The sequence below is a fragment of the Euprymna scolopes genome, chromosome 26, assembly GCF_053919585.1.
Source record: "Euprymna scolopes isolate OS-2025 chromosome 26, ASM5391958v1, whole genome shotgun sequence".
Taxonomy (NCBI): domain Eukaryota; kingdom Metazoa; phylum Mollusca; class Cephalopoda; order Sepiida; family Sepiolidae; genus Euprymna; species Euprymna scolopes.
The window spans coordinates 73,486,809-73,509,706 of record NC_136507.1 but is presented as its reverse complement, the minus strand read 5'-3'; the positions used below and the strand labels follow the sequence as shown (position 1 = coordinate 73,509,706).

The 22,898-nt window shown below is 34.2% G+C and overlaps 1 protein-coding gene across 1 annotated transcript in view; it reads right to left on the bottom strand.

Annotated features, from left to right (window-relative positions):
* The window catches only part of LOC145248182 (tyrosine-protein phosphatase 10D-like), a 236,166-nt gene that overhangs the window by 5,712 nt on the left and 207,556 nt on the right, over positions 1-22,898 (bottom strand). Inside the window, exons 20-24 of the mRNA XM_080110035.1 lie at positions 22,315-22,482; positions 18,511-18,645; positions 12,987-13,109; positions 4,413-4,558; positions 2,029-2,164 (exon numbers count right to left, since the gene is read on the bottom strand). Of these exons, the coding sequence (XP_079966161.1) occupies positions 2,029-2,164; positions 4,413-4,558; positions 12,987-13,109; positions 18,511-18,645; positions 22,315-22,482 (708 nt within the window). The remainder of the gene's footprint in view (positions 1-2,028; positions 2,165-4,412; positions 4,559-12,986; positions 13,110-18,510; positions 18,646-22,314; positions 22,483-22,898) is intronic.

Below are 22,898 nucleotides of genomic sequence, written 5' to 3'. Positions count from 1 at the left end.
TCTGCTGTTTCTACATCTAGCATGCAGTTAAGCTGGTTCCAGATGACAATTTTACGTTATTTAAGAAAGAACAGATATGAAAATGATACCACGGATGCGTAAGAGAGTCCTAAAGATAGGTTTAGTTTTGATGACGTCAGTAAACTGATAGTATGGTCGCATCGAAAACATGGATGATAGTTCTCGGGTTAGTAGATGTAGAATAGTTGAGATAGGAGGTTCAGTTGACAGGTGAAGACCAAGGAAAACAACCCTATGCAGAGAGGTAACTCCCCTACCTCCAGAACCGAAACTACTTGTGTGCCGTGGGTGGTGACCCATAATGCCTTAGGGCAGGATCCTGGTGACTGAGACATTTTTCTACTTCGGCTCTTACTTTGGCTAGACAGGAGATCAGAGAGGTCTGATTCGATCAACCAGCTGGTTACATAGTCAAGAGTTTGAAGAATCAGATCAAACAGTAAAGTTGGGGATGAACATATAAATACTAAGGCATGGCGTGACTGACCGATTGATCAGATCGAGCCTATCTGATGTTCCATCTAGCCAAAGTAAGAGCTGAAGTAAAGTGTTGCAAGTCACCTGACCACTGACTGACTGTTCAGCTACCAGAATCCTGTGTTAAGGCATTAGGGATCACCACCCATGGCCTATAGGTGGCTCTGTTTTAGGGGAGAAATGTTATGAGGTTGAAGTTAGAAAATTTATGACCCTGTTGACAGGGCTTACACAATTAGTAGAAAGAGAAATATCAATAGAATGTTTATTCGCCAGAACAATGAAGATCATCTGATTATCCAAGAGGGATAATGGATGACACATGTTGAATTGTGAGTCAACACAGCTCGATTCCAGGGGTAAGGAGAGATGTAAGATGACTAGAAACAATTCCGAGATAAGCAGAGAGTACATACAGCACCTGGTATTCCTAAATAGTCACTCATTTTTGTACTGACCAGGTCTAACATTGCTTAACTTGGGTGATCTAATTTGAATTCAAGTCAACGTGATTCTGCCATAAAGATCAATAGTGATAAGAACAATGATGATGAAATTCTCTAGCGGAGAAAATCTTAAATGTCGTGTTTAACAACTATTCTAATTTCAAATACATTTTAATTAAATAAAGAAATAATATGCTAACACACAAAAATAAATGAAGTTGAAAGAAAAAAAAAAATGATGTGGCAGAAATATCTCTCATTTTTTAAACAATCACCAATGTGTGTTGCGAATGAACTAATTATTGTTACAGATTAGGAGACCCTACCTCAATAGTGATTAAGTTAGCTAGTGTGAATTTTGACAAGGGTCATACTGTTAAGATGGCCTTAATCTGAGAACAGAAGTGTTTCAAAAAAATGGGTAATATAAGATTGGAGCAGAGTGCAGAAGTTAAATGTCATAGACAAAACAGGAGTCTAATGTTTTTCAAGTGAGAGAAAACAAGCTATGGTGAATAATGTAGAAAACTTATAATCCAAGATGAATGTTACTTTGATGTCTGTCCATCTGTGACACTCATTTCGAAAGATAAAAAAGTAAAGTACAATAAGTGTCTAGAAAAGATAACACTAGTCTCTCTCTCTCAAGTTCATTCTCTCTATATCAAATGTTGAAGAAAGCTTAGTGAATGTCTCCCTTGTGTCATTTTTTTTGCACAAAAAGAAAAAAAAAACGTGACAAGAAAAACGCTAAAATAAAGAGTAACAGAAAAAAAAAAGATAATTCACATTTTATAACAGACATTTAAGCCTATTGCTGATTATAAAAAAAAAAGAAAAAGATTGAATGAATTAAACATGAAAACCATATAAAAAACATTTTTTTCATTATCATATTGTATGAATCAGAAGATTCTATTATTGGCACTGATTTCACTGATATTTTTCTAGTCAGAGTTTTTTTTACTTTTTTTTTTTTTTTAAGGAATTTAGCATTATGTTTAATACCAGGGAAGGCCAGGTACATCTGCTAGTATATATATATATATATAAAATAAAAATGTAGAACCTCCAAAAAACTTACCTCTGTTTGTACCATTAGTACTCGATGTAATCTCATCTCGTATACCACTCCAAGAATGTCCACAGAACTATTTACTTGAATGTGTTGCATGCAATGATCAACTGCGATGAATGTCCCTGAACGGCCAACGCCAGCACTGGCAAAGGAAATTACAAAGATTATAAGTAAATTAAAAAATAATTGACAAAGTGAACTCACAGGAGACAACAAATAATCAGACAACAAAAAAAAAACAACAAAATGGTGCTATTGAACTTTATTGACTGGAGCAATTTTGTTTTGGTTAATTTGAGTTTTGTATTGTCACCTTGTAACAATGTCAAGTCAATTTTGTAAATAATTTTGTAAGTGACAGTGGTCCAGTGGTTAATGACACAAACTGACAACTTGAGTGTACCAAGTTCAAATCCAGTTCGTTCCACAAAACTCATTTTCATTTAGGTTGTTGGCAGCATTCTCGTGGTCCATCCCATCAGTACCTGATGTCTTTTTAGAAAGAATTCCTTCTTAGAAAAATTATCAGGGAAACTAATGCTAACAACAGAATCTTTAGATTCATACAATATGATGATGATGATGATAGGTTGTTTTCTAAATAATGACTCTTTCAGAGTACTCATTTAGAACAGACATTTTTAATTCTTTCATAGCCGATATTTTTTTTAATCCTATTTATAAGAATCATGTTCTTTCTCGCCAATAATTTTTTTTTTTTCCAAAACATTCATCATAGAAAACATTGCATAAAAAAGTAAAATCTCATTGGAGATGGTGAGAGGGGGGGGGTGCTAATGCAGCAGAGAATGTTAAACTACAATGACATTCCTGTCTTAGTCTTATTTTTTACTAGCCTGGGTGTTTGGAGGTATGCGCTGAGCAAAAAAAAAAAGAAGTGGTAGTGGGCAGGCAGGCGGAAAAGAACACGAAAAAAAGTGACGTCTTTGCAGTTACGTTCATCGCCAAATCAGAAGTGGTGAAGGTTTAAATTAAGGCTAGTCAATCAAAAAGAGGGGATGACTTTCGAAAATATTGGCGAAAAAAGCAACCCTTCCTTGTAGAAACGTGTCCAGTTGAAGGTGAAGAAATTAATGTTTTTAGCTAACTTTTCGATAATTGTCTTCTGAAGGGTCAAGCTTAAAAACGATACTGATCCTGTGAAAATCCGTCACCTCTGTTAAAAGTGTTAGTCAGACATATACACATATATACATTTAAACAGACAGGCGATATTTATATTATAGAAGGTAAAAACATAACAAATGTACAACAAACTGCTCCTGCTGTTTTCTCCCCACTAAAAATTTAAAATCTTTGAAAAAAAATAACTAAGTTTTTATTTTTAGATTGATGGGAATTAAATAATTTATTGATATATTTACTTTTCATTGTCATATTTTGGTAAACATTTACTACTTAGAAACACTATAAAAAAAAAACATTTAGATTTTAAAGAAGTAAACATTTTTATTTTAACATAACAGGGAACATATTTTTCTTTTTACGTTTGTATCATTTCTTATATATATTTATATTTGAAAAAAAAGTTTATTTTTTACAAAGATTGTTAACGTAAAAAAAAAAAGGCAGGAACCATTTACTGTGCCTTAATTTGTTGTACCTAAATATCACACAAATAGAGAATCAGCAAGAGCAGTATATATATATATATATATATATATATATATATAAAGCAATTTGTTGAGCTTTGCATTATCTCGATAATTCTCCTAATCGACCTTATTCCTTTAACTCCTCTCTCTCTCTATATATATATGTATATATACACACTTCCTACACAGATGATTGCAAAGCATGAAATACCAGTGTCTGTAGATATAACTATTGTTTATATTTCTTCTAAAACATTGTGTTATATGTGTATATAATATTGTTTTTTTTTGGACAAAAGGTCTCTCGAGTTTATTTGTACTCCTTCACAGATAATTAAAAAATTTTGTATACCTTCTTTATAGGTGTATGATGCTTTTTTTTGAAAATTTGAATTAATTTTCAATTAGAAGATTTTTCTAATATATATATATATATATATACATACATACATACATACTGCATCTAAGTTACACAAAAAACATTTAACATTTTCTTTTCTGGTAACACTTCTTTGATAAAATTGTTTTATAAATATCTATTTCATCAGACGTTTTACACAAACTATATTTAATTGAATATTTCTTTTTTATTAACAAATTTAACACTTCTTATGTAATAATCAAACAGATCAAATATTAAAATTTTCCAAAAAATCAATTAAAATAAAAATATTTCAAAATGATAGAAATACTGATCCACTCTTGTAACGTGAAAACAATTTCTCCCTTTCAATTTAATAACAATAATAATCATTTAAATAAGATACAATTTACCTGCAATGGACAACGATCGGACCTTCGTTTGCTAAATTCTGACGCACTGTTTGTACAAAATTGACAAGAACTTGCGGTGAATTCGGAACTCCAAAATCTGGCCATGAAGTGAAGTGATAATGCCGCAAGTTCCATGATTTTGTTCCCTTAAAATAAAATATTATTTGTGATAATTTTTTTGCGAAATATAGAATTTAAGAAGTTTTGCTTCAAAGTTTGTGAAAAAAAAAAAAAATGTTGATGCTCATGAAAAAAAGAATACAAAAAACACTTATGTTTCAGAATTATTTTTTTATAATTTGCATCATTTGTCATCTTTGGTGTTATTTTCACAACTTTTCCGTCAATATAATAAAGAGTTCTGTGCAAATTCCCATACAGATGCCCAAATTTGGCAAGAGGCACCTGAAGAATATTGGAGATTACGTCGACCGAAATGTTTCAAGAATGATATCCAAGATGAGAACAGTAATCCGAATAATCCAAATTATTAAACTAATCCAAATTATTAAAATAATCCAAATTATTAAAATAATCCAAATTTTCACAAGATGTTATGAAAATCTATTTTTTTCATCAAAAATTTCAAGATTGTAACATTAAGAACATTTCAACATGAAAAGTTTTAAAAACTTGTAAACAAAAATAAGAATTTATCAAAAAAAAAAAAATTTTAAGAAATATTTGTACCTATTACATCGTTCCCAGCTACTGGGGTTAGATGCCTTCTTGTCATGTTAGTGCTGGTGTTGATGGCTGCTCTCCAGGCATCATGATCATTGATGTTTAGAACATGGAGGTTAACCTGGATGTTGCCCAGCTATCATTTCCTTATATATATATATATATATATATATATATATATATATATATATATATATATATATAATAATAATAATATAAATGTGCTGTAGTTTGCTTGAAGCATTGCGTATAATATGTATATACAGCGTGGAATGATAAAATTGTTGCCCTAGGAAAGAAGACATAATTCCATTTCTGATGGAAAACGTTTTTTTTGTTTTTGTTGCAGACCATCTACTAGTTGGTCAGTTGTGTACAAATCCCAAGAGCAATAGGAGTCTTTTATCATGTCTGAAAATTATTTTGGTTTTTTGTTTTGGTTTTGTTTAATGGCATATCAACCCTTTGTGGGTTATTTAATGCTGAATCCAGTTATTTTGAGAATAGTATTCGATGTTGTATCCAGTTATTTTATGAGATTTTTTTTCTTCAACCTCCTTGTATTTTCAATCGTTAGTTTGTAACTTTTGGTTTGGTTGTTTTATAGTGGATTTTGTCATTTTTGTTCTCTGCTTTGCAGAATATGATTGGGTTTTGCAATGGCAGGGGGAAAAGGGTTACAGTATTATTGATCGGTGCATTTTAAGTTTGAAAACCAGTCAGTAAGTGGGGGGAGATAGAAAGAGAAGGCAAAAATAGGAGGATGGAAAAGTGGGAAAAAGCAGATTATTTTTGTCTTTGCAGAATATAAGGTTTTTTTGGGGTTATATTTTTTGGAAGAGTCCTATTTCTTTGATGTAAGATAAGATTTTTCCGGTATTGTTCTTTTTGAAGATTTTTTGAAGATCTATTTCTTTGTAGTGTTTTTTTCCTGATTTATGAAAGATCTATGAGTTCAGTTAGTAGATGTTTTACAGTAATTAGTGCTTGACAGGGACTGCATTGGAGTTGAGTTTCTCCTTTTAGGAGGTAAGAATGTGTTAGTTGTGTGTGACCTATTCTAAGTCTTGTTAAAATGACATTTTGTTTTCTGTTTGTTTTTTGATGTTCATGTTTTGTTAATTTGGGCATAATTTCGAAAAGTTTGTTTTTTGATGTTCATGTTTTGTTAATTTGGGCATAATTCGGAAAAGTTTATTTGATGTTCATGTTTTGTTAATTTGGGCATAATTCGGAAAAGTTTGTTATTTGGGAAGTTATTCCAATAGGACTGTCATTTATCTTGGATTTATATATTGATGTTTCTTTTGATGTCTGTATATGGGATTTGGAAAGTGGGGTCGATAGATTGGTTATGGGTTGCCTTTGCTGCTGTGTCAGTTAGTTCAGTGCCCTGTATGCTAATGTGGCTGGGGACCCAACAGAGAATGATTTCGTTTTTTAATTACTGGAAATTTGTGAGTAGGTTTGCAATTAGGGGGTTATTTACTTTTTTATTTTTAACCGCTGTGATGACAGATTGAGAATCGGAGACGGTGATGAAGTTTGCGGTTTTATTTTCTTTGATTAGGTCTAGAGCTAGATTTATAGCGGTAATTTCTGCAGTGAAAATTGAACCGCTTTTTGGGAGGCATTTTGGTATTTTTGTTGATTATGGCTGCACTGGTTGATGTGTTGTTTTCTTTGGATCCATCTGTATAACTACAGATGTGTCCAGGGTATTTTTCTGTGATTTCTCTAAATTTTTCTTTACAGTTTATAGGATGAGTTGTTTTTTTTGTTGTTTTTTTTGTAATTACAAAGGCATAAGTCTATTATCGGTACTATAATGTTCCAAGGAGGTATTTTAGGAGTAAATGTTTTATGAATTTGTGTTATCGGGATCTCTGCTTCTTCAATAATAGGTTCCATTCGTAGATCAAATGTTTTAATGGCTTTTTTTTTAAATGTTTATATTTGGGATAAAAAGTGCAGTCTTTGTTATAGTTTTTGGAGTAAGAGTTCTCTCAAAATGTTTTGGCTAATTTGTTCGCTATAGCCTTCGTTTCTGTTATTTTGGTATTTTCAGTAAAAAGATGTTTAATTGGTATCGGGTTATGTTTTCCAGAAATTTTTTTTAACCATTTCCCAAACTGTCTTTGGTTTAGTGGAAACATTGATGTTGCTGACATATTCTTGCCAGTATTCTTATTTGGCTTTCTTTATTATTCTGCGTGATTTTGCTCTATGCAATTTGTATTCAATTAAGTTGCTTGTTGTTGGTTCTTTATTAAATTTTCTTAATGTTGCTTTTCGTAGATTTATTGATTCTTAACATTCTTTGTTAAATCAGGGTCTATTCTTTTTTCCTGAAGTAGTGATTTTGGGAATGCATTCTTCTCCTATTAATATTAATGTTTATGTAAATGTTTCGATTGTATCGATGTTGTTTTCTGTCAATTGTTCTGAGCAGAGATTCTTGAATTTTTCCCAGTTGGCTTTGTTAAGCTTCCATCTTGGTGGATGTTGAAATATTTTTTCATGGCTTTTGAGAATGATTGGGTAGTGATCACTACCACAGGCATCATCGAATACGCTCCAAGAAAAATCCAGATAAGCGATCCATTTGTTGGATTGATGTGAGTGGCTTCTTTTTCGTTGAATAAGCATAGATTATTTTTATTTATTAGATTTTCAATTTTCTTTCCCTTTCTATCCGTTTCCTTGCATCCCCATAAGGTGTTGTGACTATTAAAGTCCCCGAGTAAAATAAGGGGTTTGGGTATTTAGCGTATTAAGTTCTCCAATTCATTTTCATTTATTTGTTCATGTGGAGGTATGTATAAAGAACAAATGCTTATCGGTTTGTGTAAAGTTGCTCTTATGGCAACCACTTGCAAATTTGTTTTTAATTCAATTTGGTATGTTATTTTTAATGAATACTGATATACCACCAGAGGCTCTAAGTCCTGTATTATGAATGTAGTTATATTGTTGATAGTGTTTTATATTCAAATTGTCCTCTTCCTTAAGGAAGGTTTCTTGGAGACAAATAATCAAAGGATTAAATTTGGTTTGCAACAATAAAATTTCATTGTAATTTGCCTTCAATCCACAGTAATTCCATTGGATTATCTTGTAATTCATGATTTTTTTTGTTGTTTGAGGAGTAACTTCAGTTTCCATGTCTTCTAATTCCATAAATCTATTTGTAGTAGTAGTAGTAGTAGTAGTAGTAGTGTCTTCTGTTTGTGGTAATTTCTTTATATTATTTTGTTTTTTGGTAGATGTATCTTTTGTTTGTTTTTGAAGTGTGTTTTTTTCACCACGGGGAAGACGTATTGGTGACCTGTGTGGTCTTTCTTTTAACTGATTTTGTTTTTTCTTAGTTTCGTCTTTTTCAGCATCTGCACGACGTACTGGTGATTTTTGTGGTCTTTCTTTTGATCGACTTTGTTTTCTTGGATGTTCTGTTTTTGGTTGAGAATTTGTTTTATTGGTAACATTAGTTGATGATTTAATGGGATGATTAATTTTTGATGATATGTTTGGTTTGATTTCATTTATAAATTTGGGCCAGTCGTTTGGTTCCAATTGTAACAATTTGTTTATTAGTATTTCATATTTGGAGTCTTGGTTAGTGATGTTGGATGATATACAACTTGAGGTGACTTGAGAGTACGCCTTTTCCTTCATGTATCCATCTACTATTTTCCTGGCTTCGAAGAAGGAGATGTTTTTGTTATGTTTTATTGACACTACTTCCTTTTCTTTCTTCGAGATTCTGCATGCTCTAGCATAAGCAGGATGGTTTTCTCCACAATTTGCACATTTGCAATCAAGATTGCAGTCATTGACAGTGTGGTCTGGATCTCTCTGGCCACATCTGCCGCACACTGCTCGTCCCCTACATGCATCCTCATGGTGCCCAAACTTCTGGTATTTAAAGCACCAAAGTGGGTTTGGTATAAAGGGTTCAACTTTTTCAACGTTGAACCCAATTTTGATTTCTTTTGGGATAGTGGGTCTATCGAACTGCATAATGTAAGTGTTTGTATGTATAGTCTGATTCTCTTTTTTTATTGTAATTTTTTTAACGTTTATTACTCCTTGGTTTTTAAGTTCTTTTGTTATCTCTTCACTAGTGCACATTGAGAAGTCTTTCGATTTTACTACACCTCTGGATGTATTCAGTTTTGATATTTATGTTGTGGAAAGTTTTCATTCCTAGGAGAAAAGTGACATGTTTTTCTCTTTCCACTTCCATAAGTAGGGTTTTATTTTTTAAAGTTTTTTACATTTTTGGGGGTAATATATGCCGATATAATTTTATGTATAATAAATGGTGATAAGTCAGTTATTTTAGTTTCCAATACAATAAATTTTGAGGATGTTTGATGTAGTTCATTATCTGAATTATCCAAGTCGACATGTTGGCGCTCGGAGTTTTTATAGTTGGTCATGTATATATATATTTTAAATTCATTGTTTATGCTCCCCACCCACCTCGGAGTCCAATATTGGGGCATGTTAGGGGGAAACCCATTCGCCTTGTCATGCCAGGGCTACATAAACAGTATACATGTTCCAAATGAGAGCCATGAGCACTCATAATCCTTTAGTTACATAATCCAAGTCATTTGTGGTAACTTCCGGCACTATACAGCCATGTCATGACTTTAATCATTTGGCACATCTGACCCTAGCCACTACCTTCTAACACATGGAAAAAGGGGAAAACATGTATATAGTTTATAGTGGTATAGGGTAGAATTGTATTTGTTACGGTTTAGAGGAAATTGATAAAAAAGTAGATGTGTTAGGGCTTGATGTAACTAGCTGATTTATCAGCTCGGGCCCCTCCGACTGCCCGTCTAGCCTTGTACGAGGCCAAAGTGGAGTGTTGCAACTGATATCTTTAATTTCCCTATATATCAGTTGCTCAGCCACCAGGATCCTTTTCCGAGTTATTACAGGTCGCCACCAAAGGCCAACAGGTGGCCCCTTTGAGGGGCTTTTACTCTCTACAGGGGGACAGTCACTGTATTCTAATGCCCCACCGACAGGGTTAGGAAGTAGGGAAGGAAAAAAAAAATGGGGAAGGGGAAAGGAGAAGGGGCTGTTGTTTTTGTTTTTGCAGAACATAATTAAGTTTTACAAAAGAGAATAGAAAACAAAAACAGAAAATCGATGTAGGTGCATTTCGTCTCAGGAAGCCACTAGACAGCCTGATCTGGTATCACCAGCATGTCTGAAAGTAATACAATGCTTAACGAGCCAGATCAGAGATGTGCTGCTGTACAACTCGTGCTCTCTACCAATCCAAGTTATGACAACAGGACAATTGCCAGTACCCTCAATTTGCAAATCTGGATGATTCAACGCTTGAGAGCACAATTCAATGAAGTTTCTGGTCACGGTTATGGTCTTTCATGTTTCAATCTTGCCACCTCACAGTCAGCTTGAAAGTCAACATCAAAGTATACCTGGATGCGCTGAAGAGTCTGATGACTTTGATGTTGTGGGAGGGATTTTCCTGATGAAGAATTTGTTATAATTTGAAGTCTTGAATTTGTTTTAATAAATAAATATGTTTATTCATTTAAAAAAAAAAAAAAAAATGCACTAGGTTTGTTTTAAAACCGTTAAAGTTTGAATTTTGTAAACTGAGTAAGAGTTGACAACATTGCTTCTGTGCCGATTCCTTTGTGTATTCTGAGCCAAACCTTCCTCGACTTCATATGCAGTCACTGAACTTTGCTGCTCTCGGTGTTGAGGGCAAAAACCTGCAATCTTGCAGGTTAACATACAGCCGTAACCAACAAAAAGGACTTCATGCAGAGCTCACAATCCTGGCATACAGCATAATCTCATTGACGCACTGGTTCTCATTAGACCATTAAAGTTAAGCAATGTTGAACATGGTCAGCGCCAGATGGGTGACCATTTAGGAATACCAGGTCCTTTATGTAGGAGGATGTAAACACATACCTGACAGAGATACGATACACAATTACTGGGGACCGCTTGTGAATTTAATATTGACATGAAACTTTGGTCCTTCTTTGTTATTGTAGTGAAATCAACAGCGGAAAAATTTAGTTTTCATTAAAAAAAAAAAAAAAACAATGATAGCTACTTACTTTTTTTATCAATTCCAACAATAAGCAATGTTATCTATCTCACTGTCAGGTAACAATTAGTTAAATATTTCTGAAATATTACATAAAACACGTATTTGCATGCTTCAAAGAAGAAATGATTTCAGCCATATTTGTTTTGTCACATGTGATGTGATATAAACACAAAAGGAAATAACTTATAGTTTGTAATGTTAATTAAAGAAGAATTTATTCAAATAAAAATGTGTAACGAATAACACAATGAACATAAGATACAGTTTGTGCTTTTTTTTTCCTTTGCAATTTTTTATTTTATTTTTTATGTTATTTTTTATTTTATTTTTTATTAGGTAAAAAAAAAAAAATTTTTAGCTGATTCAGTGTATGCAAGTTCATTTCAAAAACTTCTCCGAAACCTTTTGACAGTTTTGATGCCTAAGTTTTCGAGTTTTTAGAAATGAATTACCTCCCCTGCTTATATAAGCGGTCTTCAGTTTTCATTGTTAATTTTTTTTAATACTATTTACATTGGTAATTAATTTTCTATTTTCTCATTTTTCGTAATTTTTGGATATGTTCATTACTGTGACATGACAATTCAGTAGATACCATTGGTTTCACTTGAAATCCAAGATTTCAATTTTCAAATTTCTCTACAATAATGAAGAAGCGCCGAAACTGCCTTGTTTGGAGAAAGCCAGTTCAACCCACCTTGGAGAAGTGCCGCTATAATATGGATACAGGAACACAATCCTGAGGCATGATCTCTGTGAGCACTATGCAGAAGTCTGAATTACTTAACAACAATCAACACCATCACACTATCACATGCCGATGACTAAGGTGCTGCCAAGTAGCTGTTTTTATTTACACAAACAAGATACTTATTTAAGCATTATTTATCATAGCATTAAGTATATTGAGGGTGTCAGAATGTTACAGCTTCTACGCACATACTCTTACGGGATCCTATGTTGGTAGCGATTAAGTTAGCTAGTGCGAATTTTAAGAAGAGTCACATTTAGTGCATAACCTTAATATGAAAATATAATTAACCCCCCCCCAAACAGGTGACATAAAGTGAGGCAGGTGGCAGAGGTCAAACGCCGTAAACAAAACAGAGATGATGAAGAACTAGGGCTATGACAACAGCTTATTATTTTCCTTGTTTGGATTCTCGGGTATATATCCATTGATATCATATGTTTTTATGTAGAGTGATGTGATCCTTGGTTGATTAATAGTGTCTGTGTCGGATATATACTCGAGAGTAAAAACAATGAAAAGAATATGCTGTTGTCATAGCCCTATTAATAACTTTAGTCAAAATCAGACTGTTCCTTCTTTAATCAGATTTTTTTCAGTTATCGATAGTCAATACTTATCAGAGGCATTCCAATACAAAATATATTTAAGAACATGCTCAGACAAAAGTTTTTAAATTGACCCAGCTATTTCAGTGTCCATAGGGAACGAACGCACACAGACAAAGTGCTTTATATATATAAGTAGAGATAGAAATGAGCTACATATCATACGCAACATAATATTATACGAAACATTTATAATTTAAACAAAAAAAATTTTTCATAAACTTTAAGAATCAAAATTAAAAAACTAATATTGCTTATATATTTATGCGATACATATCGCTTTTACTCATCCTTGAACAGGTACGTTCTCGTTAAATAGAAGAGATTTTACTCTGCAGTTTTTGTACAAAAATGCCAAATTATTTGCTAAATATAAGCAAAAACAACAAAAGAAAAAGCAAAATTTGAAAACTTACTACAGTTATTTTAAATTCTGTAATTGTCCAGTCAGGTGTTATTGTTTCGTGCAACTTTGCAACCTGAACATCTCCATAAAAAATAGGCTCACCACTCTCAGGCCAGTAGTGATCACATTTTTCCTGAAAAAATAATACAAAAAAATATAATGATAATATTAATAATAATCATAGTAATAATGATAATATTATCATTAAAATTAATAATATCATTATTAATCATAATATTATTAATATTATGATTAATAATAATAATAAGGCCGAGATGATACCATAAATTACAATGCTAAAAACAGCTTAAATCATAAGGAAAATCCTCAAATGCGGAAACAAATACACAAAATCTACAAACTGCAACAAAGTAAAACAAAAAGATAGAAAGGAACACAAAAAAACCGAAACCACAGAATTTTAATTTAAATTAATTACAAAAAAAAAAAAATTTAGTATTGGTATCAACTGGCACTGCATCAAATAATTTAGAAGGATCAAGGACGATGGAAACACAAAGGAGAAAAAGCACCAACCAAACATCCACTGGATGTGTACAAAGGGAACTGGAACTTTGAGGAAGCCTATTGCCACCCAAATTCTTGTGAAGACCAATGGTTGTTGTCAACGAGAAGTCAACGGCAAGCGGTTGTTGCAATAACACAAATCCATTTGCAAAGTTTATCGAAAGCGGTGGAAAGTGCTGGAAATCTGGGAAGACTTGTTGTCACCCAGATTGCAGGAAACACCACAGGTTGTTGATTACCTGTGTGAGAACACCTAGTGAGTACAAATAATATTAAGAATCATATATGGTTAACATCAGTTTTAAATGCTGCTAAATCTTCGTCTAATTGTTGACATTCGTTTCTCAGATTGTTTTAAAATTTGGTTTTCACAGAAGAGACTGTGTGAGGGTTGCCAACATCATCTGCTCTATAATAAAAACCAGTGTGTGTCTATTTGTGCTTGTATAAATGTGTAATATAAAGTTCCGTTCATTTAGATTCTTGAACATATATGATGTCTACTTGCATAGACAGTTTAATTCTCCCCTTTCCTAATGGCTATTGGGCTGACCGCATGGTAAAAGTTCAGACTGGGAAGCTAAGGGTGACTTTGGTCAAGGGTGAGAATCATGTGACTGGCAAAGCAATCATATGCCACACTGATGATTTCTGAAAAGGATGAAACATGTATGTGGATAAGAATTAAATATATATATATATATATATATATATTTGTAGTCATCGACATACAGTCCTGTTTCGTTGTATCACAACTCATCAGTACCGCTAGACTAGCATCTCTCCCAAGCCAAGGATTGAACCTAGAACCGTCGTGTTGACAGTCGGCAGTTTTCCCACTCGACCATGGGGTCGACGCCGGTAAATAACTCGTCAGAATGTCTATTTAAATAGACACCCGCCACCACTTTTTATAGTGCTCAAATCGCCTGTTCGTAAACAAACAAACAACGAGCTTTGCATTTTCAGTCAATTAAGTAGCGGGTGAGATTATTTACGACAGTGCTCTACCCAAAGAGGGGGGCTTAAAATATATATATATATATATATATATATATATTTGTAGTCATCGATATACAGTCCTGTTTCGTTGTATCACAACTCATCAGTGCCGCTAGACTAGCATCTCTCCCAAGCCAAGGATTGAACCTAGAACCGTCGTGTTGACAGTATATATATGGTAGCTTTCTTCAGTGTTGACAGACTATGGATACCCACTGTAAGGTTGCCTGCACCTGAAATTTTTGTGGCAAGAGTTGCGCAATCTCCAACCACACCTCTCCTGAGTTGACATTGTTAAATACTAGTGGCAAGTGGAGGTTCAGGACAACTGGAAACAATGCAAAGATAAGCGGAGAGCACATACAGTGCCTAAAATCCCCAAATGATCATCCATCTGGTACTAGCCAGGCTCAACATTGCTTACCTTCAGTGATCTGATGAGAACCAGTGTATCAATGTGATTATGCCATACATCTAGCTTTCAAATCCAATGTAAACAAATTCCTGTAAACTTCTATCCAATTTACACCATAAGTGATTACTACACCACCACCTTACATTCATTAACCAAATTAAAGAAATGAAGGATAAAAGAAAGAGGGGGAAGATCAAAAGAGACGGTAGACCAAGGGGATGGGGGGTTAAGGGGAGTGGGGAAAGAGGGGGGGGTGCTAAATTTAATAACCAGATTCCGACCCAGAAAACAGCAATTTTTCCCTCTTTCAATCGAATTATTGGTGGCAAAGAAGAACCACTAGAATGGCTCACTATTGGCAAAACGACTCTTATACCCAAGAGCCAAGATACAGATTTGCCAAATAAATACTGGCCTATCTGCTGCCTTTCAACTACACAACAACTTACTGGAATAATTGCCGATGCAATTTATCAGCATTTAACTGATGGTGAATACTTTGAGAGGGAGCAGAAAGGGTGCACAAGAAACAAGCTTGGGACAAAAGATCAACTTCTTTTGAACAAAATCATCCTAGAAGAGTGCAGGAAGTGGCAAAGAAACCTGTTAATGGCCTGGATTGACTACAAAAAGGCATTTGACAGTGTGCTTCATTCCTGGATATTGCGTGTTTGGAGCTGTATAATATTCATTACCAAACAAATGACCATGTGGCAAACATCTATTGCCCTACACCACATGCAAGGGACAATACAGTCTTCAAATATTAGCATTCAGCGAGGCATATTTCAAGGCGATAGCCTATCACCACTACTATTTTGCCTCACAATCGATCCACTCAGAAAGCTTCTAAAAAAAAATGTGATGCTGAGTACAACCTCAGTAAAAGGAAGAAGAAAAGATGAGAGTAAAATAGTGAATCATTTACACTTCAGGAATGATCTGAAACTCTATGCAGAGACAGAAAAACACCTTGACAGAAATTGTGAAAACGTTCTCAGAGGATATCTGCATGGAGTTTGGATTTGACAAATGCGGCAAGTGTACAATAAAAAAGGGCAAAAAGATAACATTTGAACATGTTTGGGTCAATGACAGCCTCATTGAAGATTTGGGGGAGGATTCCACATACAAATACCTTGGTATCGAGGAAAACATAAATGTGGAACATGATAAAATGAGATGTAGGGCAGAACAAGGATATACAGTACGTCTGAAAAAATCCTCAAATCTGAACAAAACCAAAATTACTGCTTGTAATACCTGTTATCATGTACAGTTTCGGTATTATAGACTGGCCTCAATATAACATGAATATGCTTGATACAAAGACCAGGAAACAGCTGTCCCTACATAAGGTAACATACCAAACCCAATTCATGGACAGGATATACCTACCATGAAAAGAATGGGGCTTAGGCTTCACTGAATTCAACCATGCGTATTGAGCCACTATAGTAAGCATGGGTCAATATATTAAAAGTTCAACGGACATAACAATGGGAATGGTGAAAGACCATCAGGATCATCTTTCTCAACAAACCTTAATCACAAAGCTTGCTGAAAGCTTTGGAGGAGTCATACCGAAGAACACTGTCAATGTACACAATAAACCAGCGACACAGGTTGGATTGGTTGGTTGTTTTTGTTTTACGGCATATCAACCTTTTTCAGGTTATTTAATGCTGAATCTAGTTATTTTGAGGAACGATTTTTAATGGAGTATATTTTTTTTTTACGTCAGATTCTATTTAACCCATAGTTGGGACCCTAACAGGTACTACCGCTCCGGGTCAGAGTGGACCTGGGAGCAATGCCAATTAAAGGGTGACTCCACACTCCCCAAAGCCCGCAAGGTGGGGCCTCACCATCGGATATAGTTTTAGGTCATATCCAGGACCACACAGGTTGGAAGAATGAAAAGAAAAAAATACACCGAAATGGAAATAGAAACAAGAAAACAAGGATGGAAACAACATAAGCGAGCAGGGAAGTTCCTAAAGGAGCTGAACCAGGAGTACATAGATAAGGATGCTTCACTCTAATGGCTCAAGAGCGAGAGACTTCCATTTGTTGAGGAAGACTCATTGTAGCTGGGCTAATGGATTAAAAAAAATGGCTGGCCTACAAACAAATGGCCAGTGTAGGTTGCCACACAGTGATTGAAAGCCCAAGCCACCTAATATCGGGCTGCCAAATCCTGTTAGCAGATGGCCTTTACGCTGCCTGCCACCGTACAATAAAATATGTAAATACCTTCATTGGAAGATCTGTGGAGAGATGCAGTTTAAAAAGCCAAAAAACATATGAGAACATGAACCACCACCAATAACATCAAACGGAAAGGTGACTGTGTTCTATGACAAAGATCTACAGGTGGGCAGACAAGGCCATCAAGCCAGACAGTGTGATATGGAACAAGCCTGAAAAAACTGCGCTCATTATTGATGTTGTTGTCCCAAATGATTATGGCCTTAATAGAGCTTAACGAGAACAGATAAACAAGTATTAGGACCTCAAGAATGATTTAAAGATAACATGGTCTCTGGAAGAGAAAGACACTATACTGGCTGTGATAGGTGCAACTGGCTTAGTGAAAAATAAAAAAATAATCTTAAGAAATACTTGGAAGCAATCCCTGGAAGACCAATCATACATAATTAAATCAAGTGTAAGCGCCGGGAGGAGTTAGTTCCCTTGATCCCTTAAAAATTCATCTAGTAAAATAAATATAAAGCGCCTTTTATATATAAGTAGAAATTTGATTGTTTTTAAGAATCAGATTAAATAATATGATTAGGATGTAGCAGAAACAAATAGAACTCTTTTTCTTGTGTGTCAGTGCCTCCCTGATATGGCACAAACTGACCAATCAGAGGCATAGCGCAGGGACCTTCCTTACCCCCTAAGGAACTCTAACTACTTCCTTTCTGGATGAGAAAAACTCCTTTTCCAGCTAGACACCAAAGAGAGTGGACCTGTTTCCTCCCTCTCCCTCTCTGCCTACACCTGTATCGACAATTCCCACTTGGGAATAACTACCAGGCAAAGGCAGACAAGTTTTATCCGAGTTATATCTTTTGGGCATCTTACCCTGACTCGCTTCAATGAACCTTTTTCTTGTTAAGTTTTTTGTTCGTTTATTCAGTAGCTTGTGTTGAATTATTTATTTTATTAGGGAGTGCCCGAAAAGCACTAACTCAACTCCCTAAAATGGGATTATGTCAGGGTTATCATTCAGGGGAGGCATTGACGCACAAGAAAAAGAGTTCTACATGTTTCTGCTACAAGGAATTAATTTATAAATACTAAGGCATGCCATAACTAGCTGATTGATTAGATCGGGCTTCTCATATCTCTCGTCTAAATGAGGTAATAGCTGGTGGAATGTCGTGAGACTGCTTAACTATCAGGATCCCATCCTAAGGCATCATGGTTCACCACCCACAGCTTAGAGGTGGCTTGATTTATTTTGAAAGGGGGAGGGTATTTCTCTGCATAGAGTTGCAATCAACAAATTTATTGCACTGCCGAAAAGAAAGAGAGTGGAGAGAAAAGAAAGAATTATTTTTATTCATTTATTACTTACTCGCGATTTCTCATAGCATTTCGTTAGCATTACGATACTGTGTACATTCTGTTCAGATATCATGCGCCAGAAATCATCACGTGTAGAACAGAGTGGTCCTTGAGTGACAATGTACTCACGGCGTGAATTAAAACCCTGCAACAAAAACAAAATTCACCATTAGAATAAATCCTGACGTAATCATTCATAGTAGCTGTCAGCATTTTTGTTTTGCATTTTTTTTTTATTATTTGCCCTCTCCCTTTTTTGTTTTGACATTTTTGTTGATGTTTGCCGCCACTTCTTTTTTTGTTTTGCCCCTTTTTTGTTATTTGCCCCTTTTGTTTTGCCCCTTTTTTTGTTGTTTGCCCTCACTTTCTTTGTTTTGCCTTTTTTTGTTGTTGTTGTTGTTTGCTCCCCCTTTATGTCTTGCCCTTCTTTTGTTTGGCTCTTTTTTTTTTGTTTTACACCTTGTTGTTATTTGCCCCCTCCCTGTTTTTGTTTTGCTCTTTTGTTGTTTGCTGCTTTTTTTGTTGTTGTTTGCACACCCTCTCCTTTTTGTTTGGTTCTTCTTTTGTTGCTTGTCCCTTATTTCTTGTTTGCTAATGGGTAGATGTCAAAAGCGCATAGTATCAACACCAAACTTCTTTTTGATCTTCATTAATGACTTGTTAAACGATAGTCTAAAATCATTTGTGGACATCTGTGCAGACACATAATTGTCTATGGCAGCATTTTGAAAAGCATTGGTCATCAAAATCTTGCAGATTCTCTCTCTTAAAACCTGAAGTATGTAGTTTGCTACATTTTATGCTTAAAATTAAGCTTACCTCCCTTTATAACCAATGTTCAGATCCCTGTTTTGACCAAATGAAGATGGCTCTCTTTTTGAAGAAACCCCTTGAATGAGTCTCACTGCAAATCTAAAATGTTAGATGCATAATTTGTTGATAAGTCCTTTGAAAAAAATAAAATAAATATTGGATCATTCCACTTCTCCAGAAAGTACTAAACTTCAGATGCAATTCTTTACCTATGAAATAGTCAGATGCCTCCTCTTTTGATGCACCTTTTTTGCTTTGCTCTTCTTTTTTTGTTTTACTCCCTTATGTTGTTGTTTGGTTCTTCTTTTGTTTTTTTGTCCCTTTTTTGTTTTACTTTTTTTTTGTTGTTGTTTGCTCCACCCCTTTTTAGTAGTTTGGTATGGAAATGTACACACACAGACACACACACTTTTATAGATATAGATATTTTTCTTTTTCACTTTTATAGATTTACAGTCTTGATTTCTTTCCCTATATATATATATATATATATATATATATATATAAGGGAAAGAAAATTAAAACTGTAAGTTGAACTTTACAATCAAAATTTATTGTTCGATGGAATACTCAAAAAAACAATTTACAACGTCCTTATTCTGCAGAGTTTCAAAGAATACCTATTCTTGTTATTCTTCTCATCAGAGGGCATAAAGAAATCAGCAAATTATCAATGCTAGAATTTGCTAGTTAGTGAAACTCTTATAATAAGCTCTACTCTTTATTGTGTATTGAGCTTTTTTAATTCGGTTGGGATTAAATTATCTATATATAAATACTGTTATTTATATTAGTTTGAAGTTTACCATTGCGTATATCAGGTAAACACTACATCACTTTGTTTTCATAAGTTAGGTATGTGTAATGAACAAATCATGATTTTTTGGAATATATATTCTAAAAAATATGATTAGTATCATGGGTACATTATTATTTTTCTTTATGTAAATATTAACATTAAAAAAGTACATATATAAAAAGCATTTTTCTTTAACTTTATTTTAATTTTGTTATGAATCAATCATTATGAATTTTGGAATATATATTTTCGGTAACCAGGCGAGTAACGGCCACATCATTTGTTTTGTAAACTTTACAATTTAATCTCCCAAACTAATGAACGGATCAAATTGAACTTTTGGATATGCATTCTCAAGAAATACAGTGAGTAACATAGGCACATATTTTTGTAAATGCTAACCTTTGGAAGATGCATGTATAGTTTTTTGATTTTATTTATTTATTTTTTAATTTTATTAACTTACATTAATTTTGTGTGCATTCAAAAATGCTGTCTTACCATAATTGTGTTGGATATTTGGAAGGTGACCCTGTGAAAAGAGGCATTTGAGGAGTTGCACACATGCAAATTAATTCCATTTGATGGATGCGAGGCTTTCCGCCATTGTCTATTGAAATGCATAATTTGACCAAAAATATGTGAGAAATATCAATCAAAGAAGTAGAACAATAAACAATGGGAAATATTAAACATTCCAGAATGTAAGAATGTTTATATAAATCGACTACAGAAAGCAGACACGGACAGCGAGTTGGTCACAAAACGAGGACAAACTGCCAAAAACATCTGCAGAACACCCCCACCACGAGTCTTCACTGATGTCACATCATGTCATACTAAATTGAAAAAGTTGTCATTGGGAATAAACAAAATATTTTATAACCGAGCTGTGTGTTTTATTTTGCTGCCAAGTGTACATATCGAGGCAGAGACAAAAGTTGATTTTAGAAATTATATAGACTGAAAAACACATTGGACGACTGGGCGCAGTGAATATATGTTGTATTGGTTTTAATAGTGAAAAAAGCTGAAGTTATTTGGACTACTGTTCTCATCTTGAGCATTATTCTTATGTTTCAGCCGATGTAACATCCAACCTTCTTCTAGTGTATCTTGTTGAACACTAGAATCTTTCTGTCTTCCCTGCAACCTCTTTCCCATAGAAGAGGTGTTGCTAGCCTGTCTCTGCTCTATCGTTATTTTCATGGCAAGTGCTCATCTGAGCTCCAATCTATGGTATCCCCTTGCCAAACTTTCACACTCAACTAGCTACAACCACTATTAACAATTTCTCCCACTCTCTATCTGGCCTAAATCTAAACAGATTCCATGAACAAAGCTTCTTTCCTAGAACTGCCCATATGTGGAACTCTGTTCTATTGGCCTGCTTCCTGGCCGATTACAATATGATAGCCTTCAAGTCCAATGTAAACAAGTTCTTGTTGAGCCATCCCCTTAAATAATCCAAATTCTACCCAATCTACATCATTAATGATTACTAAATTACCACCTTACATCCAGTAACTCTTATCCTCAAGTAAGCTTTGGGCCTTGATTAGTGGTGACTCCCTAGTAAAAAAACAAAACAAAAAAAAAAACACAGATATCTGTACAGAATTTCAAACAAAACCTTTTAACTAAAAATTACAGGGGGGTAGCAAGCTCTTGTTCTGTCAGCCATAACTGGGTAGAAGTTTAAGTAATTTGCAATATCACCCGTACTGAGGATTGAACCTGAGTGTCGCTAAGAGATCACACCAGTTCTTGTAAGATCACTGAAGTTAAGCAATATTGAACCTGGTCAGTACCAGATGAATGACCATTCAGAATAACCAGGTGCTGCATGTAGGAGGATGTCAACACTTCCCTGCAAGAACTAAAAAAAAGAAAAAAAAACATGCTACCCCTGTGGATTAAAGAAAAGGTTTCATTCAGGATTCTGTGTGGATTCCCTGAGTTTGACAAGATACACCTATAGAAGGTTGGAATTTTCAATGACTGAAACTTTGTGCAAATAACACTTAAGACTAAGAGTTCGAAGAATCCATATAATATGAAGAAATTCAGTCTTTGAAACTGAGGATAGTTTTTATCAGTTTCAGGGACTTCACTTTGTGGTTACAAATTTATCAATCCTTATCTTCAGAATTGATGAAAACACTTTCAAAACAAGATCAACAAAAAGAGAGCATCGCTTACAGGAAGGTAGTTTGCGTTGATGTAATCGGAACCTTCTTCGTCATCAACTGAGCTGAGTTTCACTCGGGAATGATCATACGGCAGAATATTGGCAAATCGGTTTTTGTTTCGATTACACATCAGTTGAGCTGTAACTTGTTCTTGGCTTTTACCAACATCCTTCAAATCCTGAAATTTAAATGAAAGAAAGTGAAATTTAAATTTGGATTAGAATTTTTTTCTTTTTTAAATTAGAGATTGGTAATCAGGTGCTTCACTTTTGGCAATTCTCCAAGACATTTTTGAGGTGAGAATAAGTGTTATAGGAAAATGGCTGTACCCTTTCCATGCAAATAAGAAGAACATTAGATAGATTAGGATAAGCCGAGACTCGAACCTTGTAAGCAAGGTTAAGAAATAGAATGTTAGAAATCGGCATGTTAAAAAGGTCTATTGTTAAATTCTATTATAAATAGTTAAGATATTGTTTATATCGTAAAAAGAATTGATTGTTCATTCTTTTATAAAACTGAATAATAAAAATGTCAGCTAGAAAGAATGAACAATACAAATTAAAAATACATTGTTAAAAACATAGGTTAGGT